Below are 23,530 nucleotides of genomic sequence, written 5' to 3' on the forward strand. Positions count from 1 at the left end.
CGCCTGTAATCCCAGCATTTTGGGAGGCCGAGGTGGGCAGATGACAAGGTCAAGAGATCAAGACCATCCTGGCCAACATGGTGAAACGCCATCTCTTAAAAATACAAAAATTAGCTGGGCGTGGTGGTGCACGCCTATAGTCCCAGCTACTCAGGAGGCTGAGGCAGGAGAATCACTTGAACCCAGGAGGCAGAGGTTGCAATGAGCCAAGATCACACCACTGCACTCCAGCCTGGGCGGCAGAGCTAGCCTCCATCCTGCCCTCAACCAAAAAAAGAAACTATGTAAGAAATAATCTCCATAGAAAATGTTCCCCAATCCTTCCTATCTATGCTAATACTTACTTGATTTTGTATTCTTGTTCCCTATTTCATGTCCATCACTGGCAAGACATTGGCATGTTTGGTTTTATAAAAATTTGATCTGGTATACAGGCCACCAATACATTGCATTCAGTCAGAAGTTTGGAAATTTCTAGGCAAATGGCAGGATTATAAACCTCTCTAAGGTGAGTGAAGAATGGTGGAGCTCAGCCTTCAGTGTGCATTAGAATCACCTTGAGGGCTTGTTAAGTAAAACACAGATGGCTGGGCCCACCCTCGCCAGTTGATTTAGCAGATCTGGAATGGGAACTGAACAACTGCATTTCCTGAGTTCTCATGTGATGCTGATGCTCCTGGACTGAGGATTATACTTTGAGAACCCCTGTGAAGGGTTGACCCAAGAAGGGCATTTTCCAGGCAGAGACAATCAGAAGCTAATTCTCTCCAAGACTCGCTTTCCCACAGCTGTTCTCTGCACAAATCTTAGCAAAGTCTTTGCCAATACACATTTTTGTCTTTTCTTTCCTGTGGACCTCAGGCATATAGATTTGGATTGACCATAATCCTTGGTTTGTGGCCCACTCTTACCAGTGGTTACGTATGACCATCTGTTCGTTCAGTCATTCATTTTTAATAACACCAATCAAAATAAAAGCTAGGACCTTGAAAATAACCTACACCTAACCACATGGAACTTATCCATCATCTATCCTACCTCCCAATATATGAGTTCACCAGCTAAGCAGTTAACCATCTTTCTCTTACTTTTCTTTTTACACTTTTATTAGATATAGAAACTATGGTACAATCATACAGTGGAACACTGAACATCAGTCAAGACAAACAATCTCCAACAACAAACAAGAATACAGGTGAATCACAGCAACATAATACTAAGTGAAAAAAGGAAAGATTACATACAGATGATATCTATCAGTTTATAACATTAGAAATATATATTCTTTCGGATGCCTTAAAACAGATGTGCATTTTAAATCTTAGTGTTTCTAATCACTGAAGAAATACTAAAAAAAGAGTCCACGAGTAAAGAAATGTACCCGGTCAGTTTTAACAAGGGAGGACATGACCTTACCCCATTGTGTCCTCCTCAGACTCCCTAACAAAGCTCGTCCTCCAGCTGCATCCTTCAGCTTCCATGAAACAGCCCCAAATCAAGAGCACAGACACAAGGAGGCAATTCCCAAAAAAGGAAACGAAGCAGTAAACAAACATGAGGGGGGAAAACGTGAACTCTGCTCACAATCTGAGAAATGCAAATGAAAGCATTTTGGGAGGCTGTCATTCTATGACTACCAAATTAGCAAAAATGGAGAAAAAAAAAAATAGGGCAGCAGTTGTGATGCCTGTGAATGTCTGTGATAGTACAGTAAAACTGTAAAACCGACACGCACAATGATGTCAGCAATGTAAACTAAAAGACAAACAAACAAACAGCTGCATGCTGAGGTGTAACGCACACCTGTGCAGACATCCCACTCTGGGGAGTTTATCCCAAAGAAGTCATTCAAGGGAAAGAAACAACCTGGACTGCCCCAACAAGGCAGTGCCTCAGAAAACCACAGTAGGGCAACGTGACAGTATGTAATACAGTTGGGGCATCTTACAGTTTTGAAGAGAAATGTATAGATGATATTTAATTCAGGAACAATACAAAATACAAAATGGTAGGTGTGTTGCAGTTAAAGCCATGTAAACACGGGTACCTACCTGTACAAGGACCGCAAGGCCGAGTGCAAAAACATAGCTATTGTGTTTGGAAGTGGGGACGGATGTTGCTTTCTGCCTTTCAGTGTGTTAGTGTGTTCCGTCACTGCAGTTTGGTGTTGCAATGATCTTTTTAGGGCTTGAGAGGTTCCTACCTTGAGAACTTTCACAGCTTTCCTCATCACTGTTGTCTTGACAGTTATTCTGTCCATCGCAGATGAAGCTCTTGTCAATACAGAGGCCGTTCTTGCAGTGGTAGCGGGCGGTGGAGCAAAGCAGAGGGTTTGCTGCTGCGGAGGGAAAACATAGCACATGACCAGGGAGGCCAGCAAGTCCCCTTGGGGACCGTGGAACGTCTTCCAGCCTGGGGTGTGTCCCGCTCAGGAAGCAGTAAGTTTATCTTCTAAGCTGACACACTCAAAGCCCATCCTGGAAGACTGGCCAGCCAAACCTGGAAACAAGACTTACTCTGCCTCATTCTAAAACTTCTTGGGGGTCTTTGGAGAGCTCTGCCACTCCAGTTAAGTCAGTCTGCTTAATAACTGAATATTTATGCCTTTCAACACCTGCAACAGGAATCTCTCTGAGATGTACTGAATCTTGATTTCGTCAACATTTACCTTTTTTAGTGACAGCACAGGGTCATTCTTAGGAACATTAATTTTTAGACCAGGCTATAATACAGGGCTGCCTTTGGCTCCTTTTTAGAACTTTCTAGTCTCTTTTTAAACTATCCTAGGCTGTTGTGCTTTTGGAATTCTTTAAAATTTTTTTTTCTATTTTTGTTTTTTTATTTATGCAAATTTTGTTACATATATATAAGGCATGATGTGATCAATTCTGTTACATATACATAAGGCATGATGTGATCAAGTCAGGGTATTCAGGTGCCCATTACCCAAGTGCGGTACTTTTTTGTTAAGTATATTCACCCTACTCTGGTTTCTTTTTATCTCACTGTGTTTGTATCCTTTAACCCACTTCTCTTCATCTCTTTATCATCCTCCCTTCCCCGAACTCACCCTTCCAAGTCTCTGGTCTCCGTTATCTATTTTGCCACTCTCCACCCCCACGCTCTCAATGCCTCACCTGAAATGGTCAACTTGAAGGCTGGCCAGCAGACACTGAGGGGTCTGGGCAAAACCTGAACCTCATGCACATATCCTGGAGGAGGCAAGAGTGAATGGCTGGTAGCATAAGAGACACAGGGAGCAAAGCCAGGACAGAAGGAGTAGCTGAGGCAGGGATTGACACCTCTCTGCCACTGGGGAAGTAATGACAGGATCTGATCCCACAGCTGTATAGGATGCTTCCAGTTCTCTAACTACGCAGCAGCCTTTTAATTCCTCACTTATTCCTTATGACTCACTAAGGTAAACTGAGTAGCCTCAATTTCTTCTTTGCAAACAAAAAAGCTGATGAACCTAGTTGGTCAGTGACCACTTTCCGAGCAGCTCCTCCATGAGGCTCCTATTCTGGGCACCTTCTGAGACCTCAAAAGAAATGACAGATCTGCGCCCTCCCCTTAAGAAGAAGTGTGACAACCAGCCAGTACAAGGTCAGCACAAAACTATTTAACAACACAACAGCAAATCTCCACAGAAAACCAGTATTTCTATGGTACAATTTACTTGCAGTAAAATTCAAACAAGGTTCATTCCAGGGCTCTGTTTTCGGTAACTGAATCAGCCAAGTAGAAATGACTCCAATCCCAGCTCTGCCACTTATTAATCTTGGGCAAATGACCTCACTTCTCTGAGTCTCAGCTGCTTTATCTGTGGACAGGACCCTCTACATGATTTGTGAGGTCCAGTGCCTGCTGAAAATGTGGGATCTGCTGTCAAAAATTATTTTAAGAACTCAAGATGGCAAGAGCAGAACATAAAACCAAGCATGGTCCCTTCTCAGCTAAGCACTGGCCCTGTATGGCTACGCCAGCCACAGACCAACAAGCTGATCCTGCTACTTACAGCATTAATCTAAGCATCAGATGATATCCACGGGAAAACGTACAGTGCCCAGTCTGACATGTAGCACAGGCTCAGGGAATGTTACACTCGTTCCCCTCATTATGTAAATCTCGGTCCTACAGAGTGTGGTCCTCCCATGAGGAGCAACATCTGTAATGATGAAGAGGGGTCATCCCGGATCTCGGGGAATGAACTGAGTCGGCACCTGCATTGCATGTGGTGGGCACAGCACCAGAAGGGACGCCAGGCCCAGCACAGAAGATTGCTACGTTGCTACAGGATCAGAGCCACACCAGCTCCAGCGTCTCTCTGCGGTCCTCAACAGCAAGATGGCAGCTGTGATCTGTCTTCTCCCTACACTCCACTGAGCTATTGTGAACACACAGAGATCATAGCTGCAAGGACTTGGTTAACTTCATAGCACTATCTAAATCTGAGGAACTGAAGACTTTCTTATTTTAACTATTCAATTCCAAAAGTTTGATCCGAAAGGTCAGAAGAGGTGGGGGGAATGGAGGAAGCCAGTGCTTTCAGTGTTGAGGATGATGGACCAATGATGTAAAGTCAAACAAAAGTGGTCTGGCCTGAAAATTGAAGTTTTAATTATTGACATCGCTGTGGGCCAGAGAATGGCTCAACTGGATCAAGCCAAAACCAAGGTCTGACTTCAGCCAAAACCAAGATGGAGAAATCCAAAACCACAAATCACGTTTGGTTTTTGTCCAAGGCAGCTCTCCAAACCCTTGTGTCCATCAACATCCCACCATGGTGACCTTCGGCTTCTCTCGGACCTTGTGGGTCACATCTATGCAACCAAAACATCAGTAACCATCAGCTCACTCAGACAGCCTGGGAAAGGCATTCTAAGTGCTCCAAGATGCAGTGTTCACAAGCTTATATAAACCTCCTGACGGGGAAAGCTGTGCAGAGTCATCCTTGCTGAAACCAATGTCATCTACTAACTTTTCCTTCAGTCTCAGACCCTTTCAACCTCTCAAAGTTTCCAAGGAAAAAAGTCACATATGTGTATATGTCTACATACATATTACATGTCTAAGTATGCGTATGTATGTTTAAAAACCAAGTCACAGTCACAGATTGGTTTTAATGAATAGAACCCAAAATACTAGTAGCCAGAATATGTAAAGAACTCTCGAAAATCAAAAAGGAAAAGACAACTCAATAGAAAAAAAGGGCCAAGGATGTAATCAGGCAACTGACATAGGAAGAACAGCAAATGGTCAGTAAAAACGTGAAATAATGTATACTGTCACTAGTGATGACGTGCCACCATGCCTCAGACTTACCACACTCAAGGTCTTAAAGTACCAGGTCATTGGCAAGAATGTGGAGGGAGAGGAAGTCTCATAAACTATAAGCGGGGGTGTAAATTGGTACGTCCACCTGGGAGGCCCATTCAGTAATAGTAAAGCCTATGGTGTACATAGCATGGCCCAGTAATTTCACTTGCAGCTATATACTCTGCTCTAGAAAGACTCTGTTTTCTTCCTTTTTAAGAAACGGGGTCTCAGTCACTGACTGCAGTGGAGTGGTATAATCACACCTCACTGTAGCCTTAAACTCCTGAGCTCAAGCGATCCTCCCACCTCAGCCTCCTGAGTAGCCAGGACTGCAGGCATATACCACTATGCCTGGCTAATTATTTAACGTTTTGGAGAGACAGGGTTCTTACTATGTAGCTCCGGTTGGTCTCAAATCTCCTGGCCTCAAGCAATCCTCCCACAGTGTTCCGATTACAGGTGTGAGCCATTGCAAGAGTCTTGAAGAAACAAAAATGTTTACTGAAATCATTATTTGTAAAATTAAAAAATCAGAAAGGACTCAAACGGGCCAGACACGGTGGCTCATGCCTGTAATCCCAGCACTTTGAGAGGCTGAGGTGGGTGGATCATTTGAGGTCAGGAGTTCAAGACCAGCCTGGCCAACATGGTGAAACCCTGTCTCTACTAAAAATACAAAAATTAGCTAGGTGGTAGTGGCGCACACCTATAATCCCAGCTACTTGGGAGGCTGAGACAGGAGTATCGCTTGAGCCTGAGAGGCAGAGGTTGAAGTCAGCTGAGTCTGTGCCACTGCACTCCAGTCTGGGTGACAGAATGAGACCCTGTCTCAAAAAAAAAAAAAAGGAAAGAAAGAAAGAAAGAAAAGAAGGAAGGAAGGAAGGAAGGAAGGAAGGAAGGAAGGAAGGAAGGAAGGAAGGAAGGAAGGAAGGAAGGAAGGAAGGAAGGAAGGAGAAAGAAAGAAAGAAAGAAAGAAAGAAAGAAAGAAAGAAAGAAAGAAAGAAAGAAAGAAAGAAAGAAAAGAAAGAGAGAGAAAGAAAGGGAGAGAGAAAGAAAGAAAGAAAGAAAGAAAGAAAGAAAGAAAGAAAGAAAGAAAGAAAGAAAGAAAGAAAGAAAAAGAAAGAAAAAGAAAGAAAGAAAGAAAGAAAGAAAGAAAGAAAGAAAGAAAGAAAGAAAGAAAGAAAGAAAGAAAGAAAGAAAAGGAAGTGGCTCAAATGTTTACTTACAAGAGAACAGACACAATGTGTTATACTGTTACAATGCTAGGACTGGTTAACTGGTCCTATCAAGGGCCAGATAGTAAATATTGTAGGTTTTGGCAGCTGTTTGGTCTTTTGTCTCTGTTGTAATGACTCAACTTGGCTATTGTGTTGCAAAGCAGCCATAGGCAATTTGTAAATGAAGGGCATACTACATTCTAATACAACTTTATGTACAAAAGCTGGTGTTAGGCAAAATAGGGCCATAGTGCCTCAACTGATGCTGTATTGTAGTGAAAAATGAATGAACTGGTGTCAAGATGGATAAATCCTACAAATACAATGGTGAGGGAGAAAAGCAAGCAGTGATGGTACCAGGAAGCAGACAAATGCCTGGGCAGACAGGGGTGGGTCCCCAGTGAAACCCCACCTCCAAGCCAAAGACAGTTTAAAGCCTGAAAGCCAAGCTACAAGTCAAATCCATGGACCAGACTGAGAAACTGCCTTCCTGTTTGGTGCACTTTCCTCTGATGGATCCCCACCATCACTTATTTTACATACACCTACCCTTTCCTAATTGGTTTTCTACACTGTCATGCCCACCTTTGAGTGGTGTCTTCACTTGAACCTTTTTTGCACAGTCACAAACCAATTAGCATGGACTCCCCATTCTGAGTCCATAAAAAGCCCTGGACCCAGGCACACTGGGAGAGAAAACCACCCCTGCATTCCCTCTCAACTAAGAGCTGTTCTATCACTCAATAAAATTATTCTCCACCCCCACTCACCCTTTGAATTCTCAGCATACCCTCATTCTTCTTGGACATGGGACAAGAGCTCAGGAACTACTGAACACGGGTACAACCTATAACACGGGCGGGCTGAATGGGCAGGGTGCCTCCAGCAGCAAACCTGGGGTGGAGTAAGGCCCAGGCAGGGCAGGGAGCGTCACTGCCTGTGGAGGTACCCAACTGGCAAAGTGGCCCACAAAAATCCTGTGTCAGTAGTAGGTTATGTCCTGTACTACATACCATTCATAACAAGTTACCCACACAAGAGAATGCTACTTCTCATAGCAGGATTAAAAAATACACACACGGAAAGAAAAAAAAAAAAAAACTTGAATGGGAATAAACAACCCCACGTCCGGGGCAATGGATGCCTCTGGAGAGAAGAGAAGATCCCAAAGGGATATGGCTGGAGATTTCTAATTATATTTGGTAATATTTTATTATTTTAAAATTCTGAAGCAAATACAGCAACATGGTGATACATTTTTGAAACTGGATGTTGGGAATGCAGGTGTTCATTTTACTTTACTTTTCCTTTTCAGTATGTTTGAGAAACCTCACTAAACATTTTTCAACGTCTAGTCTAACAGAAATGTTTCAGTGAGCATTCACTTTCCTTCCCTTTTACTCTCCCATCATAAAGTTCTCCCTGGTCCACAAACACCTCTTAATATTTAGTATCTTTCACACTCAGGGGCATAGTTGCTCAAGAGACATAGCTACATCCTTGTATACAACCACACCTAGCATTCCTCCTCGTCAATGACTCCTCATAAAACACAGTGTAATCTCCCCCATCCTTTGCAGGGCAGAAAAACAGAAGTAGAGGATGGTAGAGGAACACAGCCCAAACCCAGCAGCAAGCCAGAGAAAAACACCTCCCAACCATCAAAATATACATCACAATGTTCATGCCTTGAAAGTGCCAGGAGCTTCCTCCAAGGAAAAGGGCTCCAGCCGTCACCTCTCTCAGGGTCTATGCCTTCTCCATTTATGTAAATTCCAACAAGTTCTGCATACCGGCTCCCAAGGACAAAGCAAATAAAAAGGGAGAGGGGATGTCATTTGCTGCCTTGTAGACAAACTGGCAGCAAGAAATAAAAACTGACAACCAGAGAAGGGGACAGAAAAGCTCTAAAAAGCAACCTCAAGAATTCCAAAAGCTAAAAATTTAATCACGTGGCAGTAGAGAGTGGAAAAATAGGTAACAGAGATGGGGAAGGGTGAGTAGGGGGAAGGGAGGAAGATAAAGAGATGAAGAGAAGTGGATTAAAGAATACAAACATACAGTGAGATACAAGGAAACCAGAGTCGGGTGAATATACTTAACAAAAGTGTACTGCACTTGAGTAATGGGCACCTAAATACCCTGACTTGATCACATCATGCGTTATATGTATGTACAAAATTTCTCCTGTACTCCATATATATGCATACATTTAAAAAATAAAAATAAAGGTATTTTTAAAAGAATTCCAAAAGCACAACAGCCTAGGATAGTTCCAAAAGAGACTAATAAAAAAGTTCTAAAAAGGAGCCAAAGGCAGCCCTGTATTATAGCCTGGTCTAAAAATTAATGTTCCTAAGAATGACCCTGTGCTACTACCAAAAAAGGTACATTTTGACAAAGCCAAGATTCGATACATCTCAGAGAGATTCCTGTTGCTGGTGTTGAAAGGCATAAATATTCAGTTATTAAGCAGACTGACTTAACCAGAGTGGCAGATCTCTCCAAAGACCCCAGACAGCTCAGATTTCACTACATTTCTTCCAAAGCCTCTGCAGCTATTTACTTGGCTCAGCCAGATTTCAGAATGATTGTATTTGGGACTATGGTGGACAAGTCTTAGGGGTTTCTGTGGTCCCATGGGGCCTGGTCCAGGACCCTGGAAATAGTAAATGCTCAATGAACAGATCATAAATGGACCAGGAAACATTTCATCCTCTGGGATGTTATGTTTCAGTATCGTTTAGCCATATTTAATGTGCTCCAAATGTTTGTTTTCTTCATCCTTGTTGCGGCTTACCAGTCACTGAGAAATGTATTATGTTACTCAGTTAACTGGGGAGAGGAACATTGTATTTTACAATATTTATTTCACTAGGGGTGGAGAAAATTGTCTGCAGAGTCGACTTCAAAAACTGAATCACAGGCTCAAAAGCTCCTTGGTTATTATTACCCCCAAAAAACACAGGGTTCTAAAGCTCTATTTCCCAAGCCACAATACTCAGGAGAAAGAACTTGTCTCTCTCTGGCAGAGGGGGGGAGGGAGGCAGGAGTGAAGGGAACCGCTTAGTGGTTAATTAAACTGGCAGGGTTTACTTCCACCACATCTAAAAGATAGGACCGAGGGACCACTGTGGTCTTCCAAAAGCAACTGACTGGCTTCAAGACAGGAAATGAAGCAATCTGTCTACAGGAGGACTTAGGAAATGTACTCTTTAACTCATTTAAAGTCTGTGAAGTCGGCTCCCCTCCTACCTCAAAGGGTCTTGATAAAACACATAAATGAGAAACTCCTTGTCATTAGCCCCCACAATTCCCATCGGCTCCTCCAGCCTGCGGTGGTCACCACTCACTTCCCAACCTCACAGCCTCCACACGGTCCTTGTATTACCAGCCCCAATGTCCCTGGAAACCAGGCAATTGACGGAGAGAGAGCTGCACTGAGACTTTCTCTTCTCCAGGATAGAGGGCGCCTGGCTCCAGGAAACCAGAGCCCGCTGAAGCAGTCTCCCTGCAAATTATCCCGGCAACAAGTCCTGTACCCTTTGTGACTTGGAAAATGCTCGCTGCCTTGACCTCGGCTTGCCTATGGACACCTGTGAGTTCCTCCTTCCAAAGTCTGCTCAACAGGTCCTGTGGGCCTCTCCCAGCCCCAAGGCTACCAGGTCCCCCAGCCTCTGCAGCCTTTCCCCCTCCAAGACAGAACACAGCCTATGTGCAGCCGCATTCTGCACATGGAACTTCTTCTGTGTCTGCAGGAGAGGAAAGGGCCGCCAGGCTGGGCAAGCAGGCAAGAGGCAAAAATATTTCAGTCTTGCTTCCCTTTTCCTCAGGCTCTAAGGACTCAGAGGATTTTAATTTTCAAAACTCCTCTAGAGTCAGTGCAAGGGGCCACTGCCAGAACTCAAGAGTCATTGCTAATGGCAGTCTGTTTCTTCCTCATCGGTAAAGGCTTCCTGGGCATGGTTATCTCCTGTCCAACACCCAACCCTGCCTTTTCCAGGGAACAAGTCCAGTATCACTGCTTCAATTACCACCTTTCTGTGGATAGCTCCCTAAACCTTCCCCCAGAAACAAACATCTTTCTCCTGCTGCCTCATGGGTTCCTCTGCCTGAATACCCTCTCACCTCAAACTCTGCAGATCTGAAACTGACATTGTCCCCTCTGCTCCTAACCTCTGCCTCTTCCTGTGGTCTTACTGCTATGAAAGTGCCACCATGTCCCAGTTCCCCGGTCTCCAGTCATGTGACCTTCTTCCTCTCCTCATCCTGCATCAGCTCAGTATCAACTGCTTCTCATTGAGTATAATATATAACCTTTTATAATCTCAACTTTTTATGATCTGCTCCAGCTGACAATTCCAAGCACACATTTTGCTGTAGTGGTTAGATGTGAAGGTGTGAAGTCCACCTGGGCTCAAATTTCAGCCTACCACTTCACCAGCTATATGATGTTGGAAAAATTATTCAACTTCTCTAAGCCTCAATGTCCTCATCTGTAAAGTGAGGATAAAAATAATGTCCTGTCATAAACTTTTATAAAAATGAAACGAGCAAAGCATGGAAAATAGCATGTGGGCCACAGTAGGTGCTCAATAAATGTTTATTATAATAATTATTAGCCAGGCATGATGGCTCAAGCCTGTAGTCCCAGCACTTCAGGTTATTGAAGTGAGAGGACAGCTTGGGGCTAGGAGTTCGAGACCATTCAAGGCAGTATAGCAAGACCCCTTCTATTAAAAAAAAAAAAAAAAAGTTTAAAGATTAGCCAGGCAAGGTAGCATGCACCTGTATTTCTATCTACTTAAGAGGCTGAGATGGGAGTATCAATTGAACCCAGGTGTTTAAGGTACAGTGAGCTATGATTGTACCACTGCATTCTAGCCTGGGCAACAGAGCAAAACCCTGTCTCTAAAAAATATGTATTGGGCAAAAATTAGCTGGGCATGGTGGCACGCACCTACGATCCCAGCTACTCGGGAGTCTGAGACAAGAAAATTGCTTGAACCCAGGAGATGGAGGTTGCAGTGAGCCAAGATCGTGCCACTGCACTCCAACCTGGTGACAGAGCAAGACTCCAATTTCAAAAAAAAAAAAAAAAATGTATTGGGAACACACATTCATATAACAGTTAAAAGTTCAGGCTCTGTATTTATACTGCCTAGGTTGATACCTCAACTATGCCACTTACTAAGTGTGTGAGTATGGACAAGTTACTTATCCTTTCTATGTCTCTGTTCCCTTATCTATGAAAAGGAGGTAATAATACTAGCTACCTAAAATGAGATCATCCACGTAAAGCATGTAGAAACAGGCCATATACAAGGTAAGTGCTCAGTAACTGTCAGCCAAGCAGTTCATATGCCCTGAAAGTTTGTATACTATACAGGCAAGTCAATACGCCGTTACGAGAAAGCATGAGAAGTACCATTTATTCAGTGTATGTTTGTCGCTTGCTAAGGCTGAGCCTGACAATATACGTGGCACTGGGAATATAGCTGTGAGCCACACTATAATACCATCTCATGGCTGTCACAGTGTAGTAGGGAAGACAGTAAGTGTGGAGAAGGATGAAGCAGGGGACAGAAACAGAGTGGGAGACTGGGAATGAGAGGGGTCATTTTTCATAGGGTGGTTATGGAAGGCCTCTCTGATGAGGTGACATTTGTTTGAAGAAGGTCCCGTATGGTCTGAGAACACACAGGGGGATGACCCAGCCCAGCTTTGGCAAACCAGAAAGATTTCCAAAGGAAACCAGTCATATAAGAGTCTTCAAGGAGACCTTGATGATGTAGCTTTGGAGTACTGGGAGGAAAAATTCTCCTGTTGACACTTTTAGCTCGGCTAGTCTACCCAATAAAAGACACAGTTTTCTGAGGCTACAACTGATGAATTGGCTGAGGGGCGAAGAGGAAACGGGGACTCTCATCTGGATTGACATGAATAGAGCTACAGAAATATGCCAGCAGTGTGGAGCTCTGTGCACAAAAACACAGACATACTAGCTAAATGATTCAGTGGTGCTCAGAATTCAGGCAAAAATTTGTCATCAGTGGGAGATACAGTCCAGGACACAGTGGTTTTTCTGGGCACAACTACACTAAAAGCTGTAGCAGAAGATCATCAGCTTGACTCAATTTTCTGTCGTGGTCCCCAGACACCCTGCCATTTCAGTTCTTGGCTGGAGTCCTCATCCTTACTGAATGAGGACTGGGGTGAGAGCCGTGCTGCCAGCCAACCCGAGGTTTCACCTCCAGCCCAGAATGTGTGAGGACAGCGGAAGAAAGAGGCCAAACGGCAAAAAGCAGAAAAGAAAAACAGTCAAAGGGCAAAAATCTCAGCCTTGTGAAGCTCTAAAAGAAAATACTGGTTTTGAGGGGCTGGGTGCGGTGGCTCACACCTGTAATCCCAGCACTTTGGGAGGCCAAGGCAAGCAGTTGGCTTGAGCTCAGGAGTTCAAGACCAGCCTGGGCAACATGGCAAAACCCCATCTCTACAAAATTTTTTTTTTTTTTTTAATTTGGCTGGGTGCAGTGGCTCATGCCTGTAATCCCAGCGCTTTGGGAGGCCAAGCAGGGTGGATTTCTTGAGGCTAGGAGCTCGACACCAGCCTGGGTAACAAGGTAAAACTCCGACACTACTAAAAATACAAAAAACATTTAGCTTGGTGTGGTAGTGTGCGCCTGAAGTCCCAGAGACTCTTGGGCGGCTGAGGTGGAAGAATCACCTGAGCCTAGGAAGTCAAGGCTGCAGTGAGCTGTGTGCGTACTACTGCCCTCCAGCCTAGACAATGAGAGCAAGGCCTTTTTTGGAAAAAAAAAATTACATATACTGGGTTTTTGCTTATCCTCACTCCTGACTGCAAAATGAACGCTACACCTGGAAAACACATGTCTGCAAACCAAAGTTCTTTAAAAATATAACTCTCTAGTTATTTTTGTTAAAGTCAAGACATCACCAAACTGAACCACTTCTTTAACTTCTATTTATTTCTTCTCACCATTTCATTATGGAAAATTTCAAACATATACAAAAATAGAGACTGGTTTATTGAATTCCATGGGTTTAACAATTATCAACTCACTGACCATTTTGTTTCAATCCCTGATGGAATTGGCTTGAAGTGCATCCCAGATAGCACATAATCTCTTTATATACTTTAGTATATATTTCTAAAAGATAAGGACTTTAAAAAATAGACAAAATACCATTCTTACACATTAAAAATAAATAATAATGCCTTAATATCAAGTATCAAACCACAATTTAAATTTCTCTATCTCAATTTTTTTAACAGTCGATCTGTATGATCAGCATTCAGATACGGTCAACACATCACATTTGGTTAATTTGTCTTTTACTCTCTTTCAATCTATAAGTTTCCTTTTCCTCTGTTTTTTCTTAGAGTTTATTTATGAATGAAACTGGGTCTTGAAGAATTTCCCACATTCTGTATCTAAAAGTATGCCCCTTTGTGGGGTCATTAACACATTCCCCTGTCCCTGAATTTCCAGTAAACTAATGGTTAGATTTAGAGACTCGATCAGATTTAGGTGGGATGTTTTTGGCAGCACGATCTCTTACTGGTGATGTGTATTCCTTGGCACCGCATCAGAAGACTGTCTTTTTGTGCTGCTGAAACTGGCTTATGGAAGTTCCTGCTCCGGGTCAGATGCAGTCATCATACCTCACTCCGGCTTTCCCACTGAGTATCACCTAAAAACCTGAAGAGAATGCATGCAGTAGCTGCAAAGGGTAATTTGGAGCAGGCCAAATGGAGAATAAGACCAAAATTTAAACTATCACCAAAATGGTGCTGGGTTTACTGTATTTTCTCCCTTTTGGAGCCCCAGGAAACTGGAAAGAACCAGAGACACTAAGAAGAGAGAGGAGCTCAGAAAAGCTAACCCATAAAACTGTTTATGAACTCCTGGGATGATCCCCACAAGCTGCATGCACATGGACCTGGTCCTAATCAGCACATCAAAGACTGAACTCACAAACTACTGGTAAGGGCACAGGCAGGACACATTCAAATAGCACTGCAAAAACAGCGTGAAAACGGCTATAACCATAGCCCACAAAGGGCTGGTAGAAACCTGTGGCCTAACCTGCCTAGGTCATTTACCTACTAAAACACATATATAAGCACTCCTCCTAGGCTTCAAATAAGACCCACAGTGTCATACATAATAATGAAACTATCCAGAATATAATCCAAAATTATTTGCCATATTAAGAACCAAGAAAATCTCAATTCATTTGGGTTAAGACAATCAACAGAGAAATGCCAAGATGACACAGATGTTGAAGTTATATGATGAAGATTTTATAGCAGCTGTTACATAAATACTCTAATAAGCAATCACACACACTCTCAAAACAAATGGAAAAACAGAAAGTCTCAGCAAAGAAAGAGAAGATATAAAGAAAACCAAAAAGAAATTTCAGAATAGAAAGACACAGTAACTGAAATTTAAACAACTAAAAAAAAAACACTATACAGGCTTGAAAGCAGACTGGAGATGACAGATGAAAGTGTAAGTGAACTTGAAGACAGATTAATAGAAACTGTCCAATATGAACAATGAAAAGAAAAAGGAGTGATAAAAAATGAACAGAGTTCTGCTGTGGTGGCTCACACCTGTAATCCCAGCACTTCGGGAGGCTGAGGCGGGTGCATCACTTGAGCTCAGGAGTTTAAAACCAACCTGGGCAACATATCAAAACTCACCTTTACAAAAATTACAAAAAAAAAAAAAAAAATTAGCCAGGCATGGTGCTGCATGCCTGTGGTCCCAGCTCCTCAAGAGGCTGAGGAGGGAGGTTCACTGGAGCTCAGAAAGTTGAGCCTGCAGTGAGCCATGATCACATCACTGCACTCTAGCCTTGGTGATGGAGTGAAACCCTCGCCCACCCCCAAAAATATTAAAAAAAATAAAAACTCACAGATCCTCAGGGACGTGTGGGACAATAAAAACAGATTCAACATTGTTGTCATTAGACTCCCATAAAGAAAGGAGAAAACGTATAGTACTTTAAAAATATTTGAAGAACTAATAGCTGAACATGTATAGCAAAAGACGAAAATCTACAGATTCAAATAGCTCAGAGAACCCTAACAGGATAAACTCAAAGAAATCTATACCCAGACATGCTATGATCTAACTGCTGAAAACTAAAGAAAAAAAAAACAAAAAAAAACTTCAAAGCAGCTAAAGAAAAATGATGTATAATCTATGGGGAAACAACTTGAATGACTGTAAATTTCTCTTCAGAAATCGTAAAAGCCAGATGGAAGTGGCATACTTAAAGTGCTTAGAGAAAAGAACTGTCAGCTCAGAATTCTATCTGCAGTAAAAACACCCTTTAGGAATGAAGGTGAAATAGACATTGTCAGATGAAGGCAAGCTAAGATAATTTGTTGCCAGCTTTAGAAGAATTGCTAAAGGAAGTTCTTCACAGAGGAGGAAAATGATACTAGAAGACGACTTGGCAATATCAGGAATGAAGGAAGAGTGAATGGTGAATATCTGGGTAAATACAATACCTCTGGAACTTTTCAAAATACATTTGAATTTTTTTTTTTTTTTTTTTTTTTTTTTTTTTTTTTTTGAGACGGAGCCTCGCTCTGTCGCCCAGGCTAGAGTGCAGTGGCCGGATCTCAGCTCACTGCAAGCTCCGCCTCCCGGGTTCGGGCCATTCTCCTGTCTCAGCCTCCTGAGTAGCTGGGACTACAGGCGCCCGCCACCTCGCCCGGCTAGTGTTTTGTATTTTTTTTTTTTTAGTAGAGACGGGGTTTCACTGTGTTAACCAGGATGGTCTCGATCTCCTGACCTAGTGATCCGCCCGTCTCGGCCTCCCAAAGTGCAGGGATTACAGGCTTGAGCCACCGCGCCCGGCCCATTTGAATATTTAAAGCAAAAATTAAAACACTGCCTTGTGGGGTGGCTAATGTACACAGATGTACTATATAAGACAACTATACTCTAAAGTGACCTAGAGAGTGGCAAGGTTTCTATTAATACATTCTACTTGAAGTGAATCCACACTAATTCAGAGCTGTTCAGGAGTTTTTAGCCTGATCTCTCCATTATGAAGGCCCCATCAATTTTTTACCTAATGGTTTTAAGCAGTCATTGATGATCATTACCTAAACCCATTCTTCATTAGGAGTTACAAAATGAAGATACTCTAATTTGTTTATTCTTCTATTCACTGGTATTCTTCAATAAAAAATTACCTTTTAAAGTCAGATATTTGATTACTCTGAAATATAATTCACATAGGAGCAAGGGGATAAAGTTTGACTCATACTTTTATTTACCACTTTCCAAAACAGTGAGCTAGAATCACTATTTTTACTAATTTTAAAAAAATTGTATTTACTTATTTATTTTTATAGAGATGGGGTCTTGCTATGTTACCCAGGCTGACCTTGAACTCCTGGGCTTAAGCAATCCTTCCATCTCACACACTCGTGTGTCAGACGTGTGCCACCTCGCCCGGCTTCAGAATCACTATTTTTAAATGGTAGCTATGTCAGAGGAAGATGCTGACCTAATCCTCATTGGCGTAGTTTGGAATGGGTATAATTTACTCATTTAGAAAATTAAAGACGAGACCAGGCATGGTGGCTCATGCCTATAATCCCAGCACTTTGGGAACCCAAGGTAGGAGGATTGTTTGAGCCCAGGAGTTCGAGACCAGCCTGGGCAACAGGGTGAAATGTCATCTCTACAAAAAAAATTTTTTTTTAATTAGGTGGGCATGGTGGCATGCACCTGTGATGCCAGCTACTCACGAGGCTGAGGTAGGAGGATTACTTGAGCCCAGGAGATTGAGGCTGGAGTGAGCTGTGATGACACCACTGCACTCCAGCCTGGGTGACAGAGTAAGACCTTGTCTCAAAAAAAAAAAAAGAGAATGTGCTGTATTCAGGAGACCCATCTCACGTGCAGAGACACATATAAGCTCAAAGTAAAGGAATGCAGTAAGATCTACCAACAAACAGAAAACAAAAAAAGGCAGGTGTTGCAATCTTAGTCTCTGATAAAACAGACTTTAAACCAACAAACATCAAAAAAGACAAAGAGACATTACATAATGGTAAAGGGATCAATTCAACAAGAAGAGCTAACTATCCTAAATATATATGCACCCAATACAGGAGCACCCAGATTCATAAAGCAAGTCCTTAGAGACTTACAAAGAGACTTAGACTCCCATACAATAATAATGGGAGACTTTAACACCCCACTGTCAACATTAGACAGATTAACGAGACAGAAAGTTAAAAAGGATATCCAGGAATTGAAGTCAGCTCTGCACCAAGCGGACGTAATAGACATCTACAGAACTCCACCCCGAATCAACAGAATATACATTCTTCTCAGCACCACATCGCACTTATTCCAAAATTGATCACATAGTTGGAAGTAAAGCACTCCTCAGCACATGTAAAAGAACAGAAACTACAACAAACTGTCTCCGAGACAGTGCAATCAAACTAGAACTCAGGATTAAGAAACTCAATCAAAACCACTCAACTACATGGAAACTGAACAACCTGCTCCTGAATGACTACTGAGTACATAAAAGATGTTCTATGAAACCAATGAGAACAAAGATACAACATACAAGAATCTCTGGGACACATTTAAAGCAGTGTGTAGAAGGAAATTTATAGCACTAAATGCCCACAAGAGAAAGCAGGAAAGATCTAAAATGAATACCCTAATATCACAAGTAAAAGAACTAGAGAAGCAAGAGCAAACACATTCAAAAGCTATCAGAAGGCAAGAAATAACTAAGATCAGAGCAGAACTGAAGAAAATAGAGACACAAAAAACTCTTCAAAAAATCAATGAATCCAGGAGCTGGTCTTTTGAAAAGATCAACAAAATTGATAGACCGCTAGCAAGACTAATAAAGAAGAAGAATCAAATAGATGCAATAAAAAATGACAAAGGGGATATCACCACCGATCCCACAGAAATACAAACTACCATCAGAGAATACTATAAACACCTCTACACAAATAAACTAGAAAACCGAGAAGAAATGGATAAGTTCCTGGACACATACACTCTCCCAAGACTAAACCAGGAAGAAGTGGAATCCCTGAATAGACCAATAACAGGCTCTGAAATATTGAGGCAATAATTAATAGCCTGCCAACCAAAAAAAGTCCAGGACCAGACGGATTCACAGCCAATCTACCAGAGGAACAAGGAGGAGCTGGTACCATTCCGTCTGAAATTATTCCAATCGATAGAAAAAGAGGGAATCCTCCTTAACTCATTTTATGAGGCCAACATCATCCTGATACCAAAGCCTGGGAGACACACAACAAAAAAAGAGAATTTTAGACCAGTATCCCTGATGAACATCGATGAAAAATCTTCAATAAAACACTGGCAAACTGAATCCAGCAGCACATCAAAAAGCTCATCCACCATGATTAAGTGGGCTTCATCCCTGGGATGCAAGGCTGGTTCAACATACACAAATCAATAAATGTAATCCAGAATATAAACAGAATCAAAGACAAAAACCACATGATTATCTCAATGCATGCAGAAAAGGCCTTTGACAAAATTCAACAGTCCTTCATGCTAAAAACTCTCAATAAATTCGGTATTGATGGAACGTATCTCAAGATAATAAAAGCTATTTATGACAAACTCACAGCCAGTATCATACTGACTGGGCAAAAACTGGAAGCATTCCCTTTGAAAACTGGCACAAGACTGGCCAGGGCAATCAGGCAGGAGAAAGAAATAAAGGGTATTCAATTAAGAAAAGAGGAAGTCAAATTGTCCCTGTTTGCAGATGACATGATTGTATATTTAGAAAATCCCATTGTCTCAGCCCAAAATCTCCTTAAGCTGATAAGCAACTTCAGCAAACCCTAGAAGAAAACCTAGGCAATACCATTCAGGACACAGGCATGGGCAAGGACTTCATGTCTAAAACACCAAAAGCAATGGCAACAAAAGCCAAAATTGACAAACGGGATCTAATTAAACTAAAGAGCTTCTGCACAGCAAAAGAAACTACCATCAGAGTGAACAGGCAACCTACAGAATGGGAGAAAATTTTTGCAGTCTACTCATCTGACAAAGGGCTAATATCCAGAACCTACAAATAACTCAAACAAATTTACAAGAAAAAAACAACCCTATCAAAAAGTGGACAAAGGATATGAACAGACAATTCTCAAAAGACATTTATGCAGCCAACAGACACATGAAAAAATGCTCACCATCACTAGCCATCAGAGAAATGCAACTCAAAACCACAGTGAGATACCATCTCACACCAGTTAGAATGGTGATCATTAAAAAGTCAGGAAACAACAGGTGCTGGAGAGGATGTGGAGAAATAGGAACACTTTTACACTGTTGGTGGGACTGTAAACTAGTTTAACCACTGTAGAAGACAGTGTGGCAATTCCTCAAGGATCTAGAACTAGAAATACCATTTGACCCAGCCATCCCATTACTGGGTATATACCCAAAGGATTATAAATCATGCTGCTATAAAGACACACGTACACATAAGTTTATTGCAGCACTATTCACAATAGCAAAGACTTGGAACCAACCCAAATGTCCATCAGCGACAGAATGGATTAAGAAAATGTGGCACATATACACCATGGAATTCTATGCAGCCATAAAAAAGGATGAGTTCGTGTCCTTTGTAGGGACATGGATGCAGCTGGAAACCATCATTCTCAGCAAACTATCACAAGAACAGAAAACCAAACACTGCATGTTGTCACTGATAGGTGAGAACTGAACAATGAGATCACTTGGACACAGGAAGGAGAACATCACACACCGGGTCCTGTTGTGGGGTGGGAGGAGGGGGGAGGGATAGCATTAGGAGATATACCTAATGTAAATGACGAGTCAATGGGTGCAGCACACCAACATGGCACATGCATACATATGTAACAAACCTGCACATTGTGCACATGTACCCTAGAAGTACAATAAAAAATTAATTAAAAAAAGAGAAAATTAAAGACCATTGTCCAAACATTTAAATCATATAAGGTCTTTAATTATGGCAGGGAATATATAGGATGACATAATCATTTAGATTGCTTATACTATAAGGTGTCATACTTGCATTTTATTGCCATTGGATTATTCTGGGGGGGGGGTGTGTCTGTGTGTGTCATTTCTCCCTTAGATTATAAGATCCCCATGGACAACAGGAAGCAGAGATCAAGGTGATACTTACTAAAGGATTAAGTAAAATACAAAAGAAGTATATTTTTGTAAGTCCAAAATCAAAGGCAAAATCCTAGTAACTATGGTCTTTTCTCACAGTTGTTTTAAACCACTATTTTAAAAAATCAATTACTCTGTGCCAGCCACTATACTGAGTCTTTTCAGTTATTTCATCTAATTCTCCAGCAATCCTGGGAAGCAGGCTCTCAGCACCCCCAGTGTGCAGACCAGTAAACCGCTATGCAAGAGATGATGTGGCATATCTGACTCATTCTTCATTAGGGTATGCACAAATCCAAGCCCAGAGTCTGGGTCGAGTCATTTCTCCCAGTTGCGCCTCTCCTCTTAGTGATATGTATCCTCCCTGCTGGGGTGCATGTCCATCACTCTACTAACCACACAATCATCTGCTGGCTGTGCCAGATTCTTGACACTTGGAGCCCAGAAGATGAAATAAGGCAACAGGACAAAATGCAGGGGAGAGTTAGAAACTTCCTGTGCCCCTACTGGGAAGGGACAGCCATGATTGCTCCCTAGAAAGGCACATATGACATAGGAGACAGTCATCCTCCTCATCAGAGACTTAAAATCGAGCCAATGAGGTAGGAGGAAGAACATAATCTATCAAAAGAATCACTGAAGTCGTTAAAACTTATGTTTGGAAAAAACTGATAATGTGAAAATGGTCACAACATACAGGACAGTACAAGCAAGTACAATGTGCTTAGAGAAGGGGGCTGTGTGTGTGTGTGTGTGTGTATGTGTGTGTGTGTGTGTGTGTGTGTGTGTGTGTGTGTGTGTAGAGAAGGGGAGAAGGAGTGACAGAAAGGTGGGGAGGAAAGTGGGACAGATGGGAAGAGAAGGAGGAGGAGAGAAAGGGAGAGAGAAGACAGAGTGGGAGAGAGAGAAAGAGAGAGGGGAGGGAAGGAGGAGCAGAGGGGAGGGAAGAACTGGCACACAATGGCATAAATATTAATAGTGTCTCATTCTAACTTATGGGATATGGGCAGTTTTGCTTTTTTCTGTATACTTGTTTATATTTTGCAAGTTCTTCACAATAATCAGAAGAAAATTATTTATTAAAATATGTGGTAGGGATACAAAAAGGGATGAGTAGGATGAGCATAGAAAATGTTCAGGGCAGTGAAACTATTCTGTATGATACTATATGATGGCTACATGTCATGATATACTTATCAAGATCCATAGAATGGTCAATACCAGAGCAAACCCTAATGTAAATTATGGACTTGATGTGTTAACACAGGTTTGATTGTAATGACTGTATCATCCTGGCCAGGGATGTTGACAATGGGAGAAGCTGTGCATGTGTTGGGGCAGAGGATTTGGAAAATCTCTGTCAGTTTGGCTGTGAACCTCAAACCGCTCTAAAACATAAAGTCTTTTTTTTATATATATATATACGCACAGAAAATAAACACGTAAGTTTGTTCAGAGCCGATGATAATTATGAAGGCTCAAGTAGTCTAAACATCTTGAGGAATGGGGAAAGAAGAAGAAACAGTGACCAGAGTGACCAGTGGCAGGTATGAAGCAACTTGATGGGAGAGCTGGGCCAGTATTAAAGGTGAAGAAGAGAGGTTTGAAGGTCACTGAGGCTACTGTATGCAAAGTCATTGTGGACAGCAGGATTCTAAAAGGAAGGATCTGCATGTATCCAAGGCAAGGAGTAGTTAAATCCAACAGCAAGACTGCTGGCTGCAAGGTGAGAGGGAGTGAATATGTGTGTGTGCACACTGACACCAGGGGAATATTATACAGCAGGTAAAACAAATCAGGGTGGTCACAGTCAAGGAGGACATTAATTTCATCTATGATACTTGAACTGTTTTCTCAAGAATAAATTTTTATAGTATGCATACAACTAACATATAAACACTTTTTTTTTTTTGAGACGGAGTCTCACGCTGTTGCCCAGGCTGGAGTGCAGTGGCGCGATCTCGGCTCACTGCAAGCTCCGCCTCCCGGGTTCCCGCCATTCTCCTGCCTCAGCCTCCTGAGTAGCTGGGACTACAGGCGCCCGCCACCGCGCCCGGCTAATTTTTTGTATTTTTAGTAGAGACGGGGTTTCACTGTGGTCTCGATCTCCTGACCTTGTGATCCGCCCGCCTCGGCCTCCCAAAGTGCTGGGATTACAGGCTTGAGCCACCGCGCCCGGCCAAACACTTTTTTTTTTAAGACAGGGTCTCACTCTGTTGCCCGGGCTGGAGTATAGTAGTGCCATCTCAGTTCACTGCAGCCCTGACCTCCTAGGCTCAAGCATCATCCCACCTCATCCTCCTGAGTACCTGAGGCATGTGCCACCAGGCCCACCTAACTTTTGTATTTTTCGTAGAGATGGGGTTTTACCTTGTCTCCTAGGCTGGTCTTGAACTCCTGGACTCAAGCAATCCTCCCACCTCAGCCTCCCAAAGTGCTGGGATTACAGGTGCAAGCCACCACACCCGGCCAACTTTTTTTTTTTTTTTTTGAGACGGAGTCTCGCTCTGTCGCCAGGCTGGAGTGCAGTGGCACAATCTCGGCTCACTGCAACCTCTGCCTCCCGGGTTCAAGTGATTCTCCTGCCTCAGCCTCTCGAGTAGCTGGGACTACAGGCGCCCACCACCACGCCCGGCTAATTTTTTGTATTTTTAGTAGGGATGGGATTTCACCATGTTGCCCAGGATGGTCTTGATCTCTTGACCTCGTGATCCACCTGCCTCGGCCTCCCAAAGTGCTGGGATTACA

General features: G+C 42.5%; 1 protein-coding gene across 7 annotated transcripts in view; it reads right to left on the minus strand.

Moving 5' to 3' along the window:
• The window catches only part of LDLRAD3 (low density lipoprotein receptor class A domain containing 3), a 327,921-nt gene that overhangs the window by 168,269 nt on the left and 136,122 nt on the right, over positions 1 to 23,530 (minus strand). For 5 of the 7 annotated variants that reach the window (XR_012423327.1, XR_012423326.1, XM_074013956.1 and 2 more), the window contains exon 4: positions 2,204 to 2,338. Coding sequence is in view for 4 of the 7 variants with exons in the window: in XM_074013956.1 (XP_073870057.1) it covers positions 2,204 to 2,338 (135 nt within the window). In the remaining 3 variants the exon portion in view is untranslated. The remainder of the gene's footprint in view (positions 1 to 2,203; positions 2,339 to 23,530) is intronic. The other 2 variants (XR_012423328.1, XM_065528321.2) reach the window with 1 other exon arrangement.

The sequence above is a fragment of the Macaca fascicularis genome, chromosome 14 (assembly GCF_037993035.2).
Source record: "Macaca fascicularis isolate 582-1 chromosome 14, T2T-MFA8v1.1".
Taxonomy (NCBI): domain Eukaryota; kingdom Metazoa; phylum Chordata; class Mammalia; order Primates; family Cercopithecidae; genus Macaca; species Macaca fascicularis.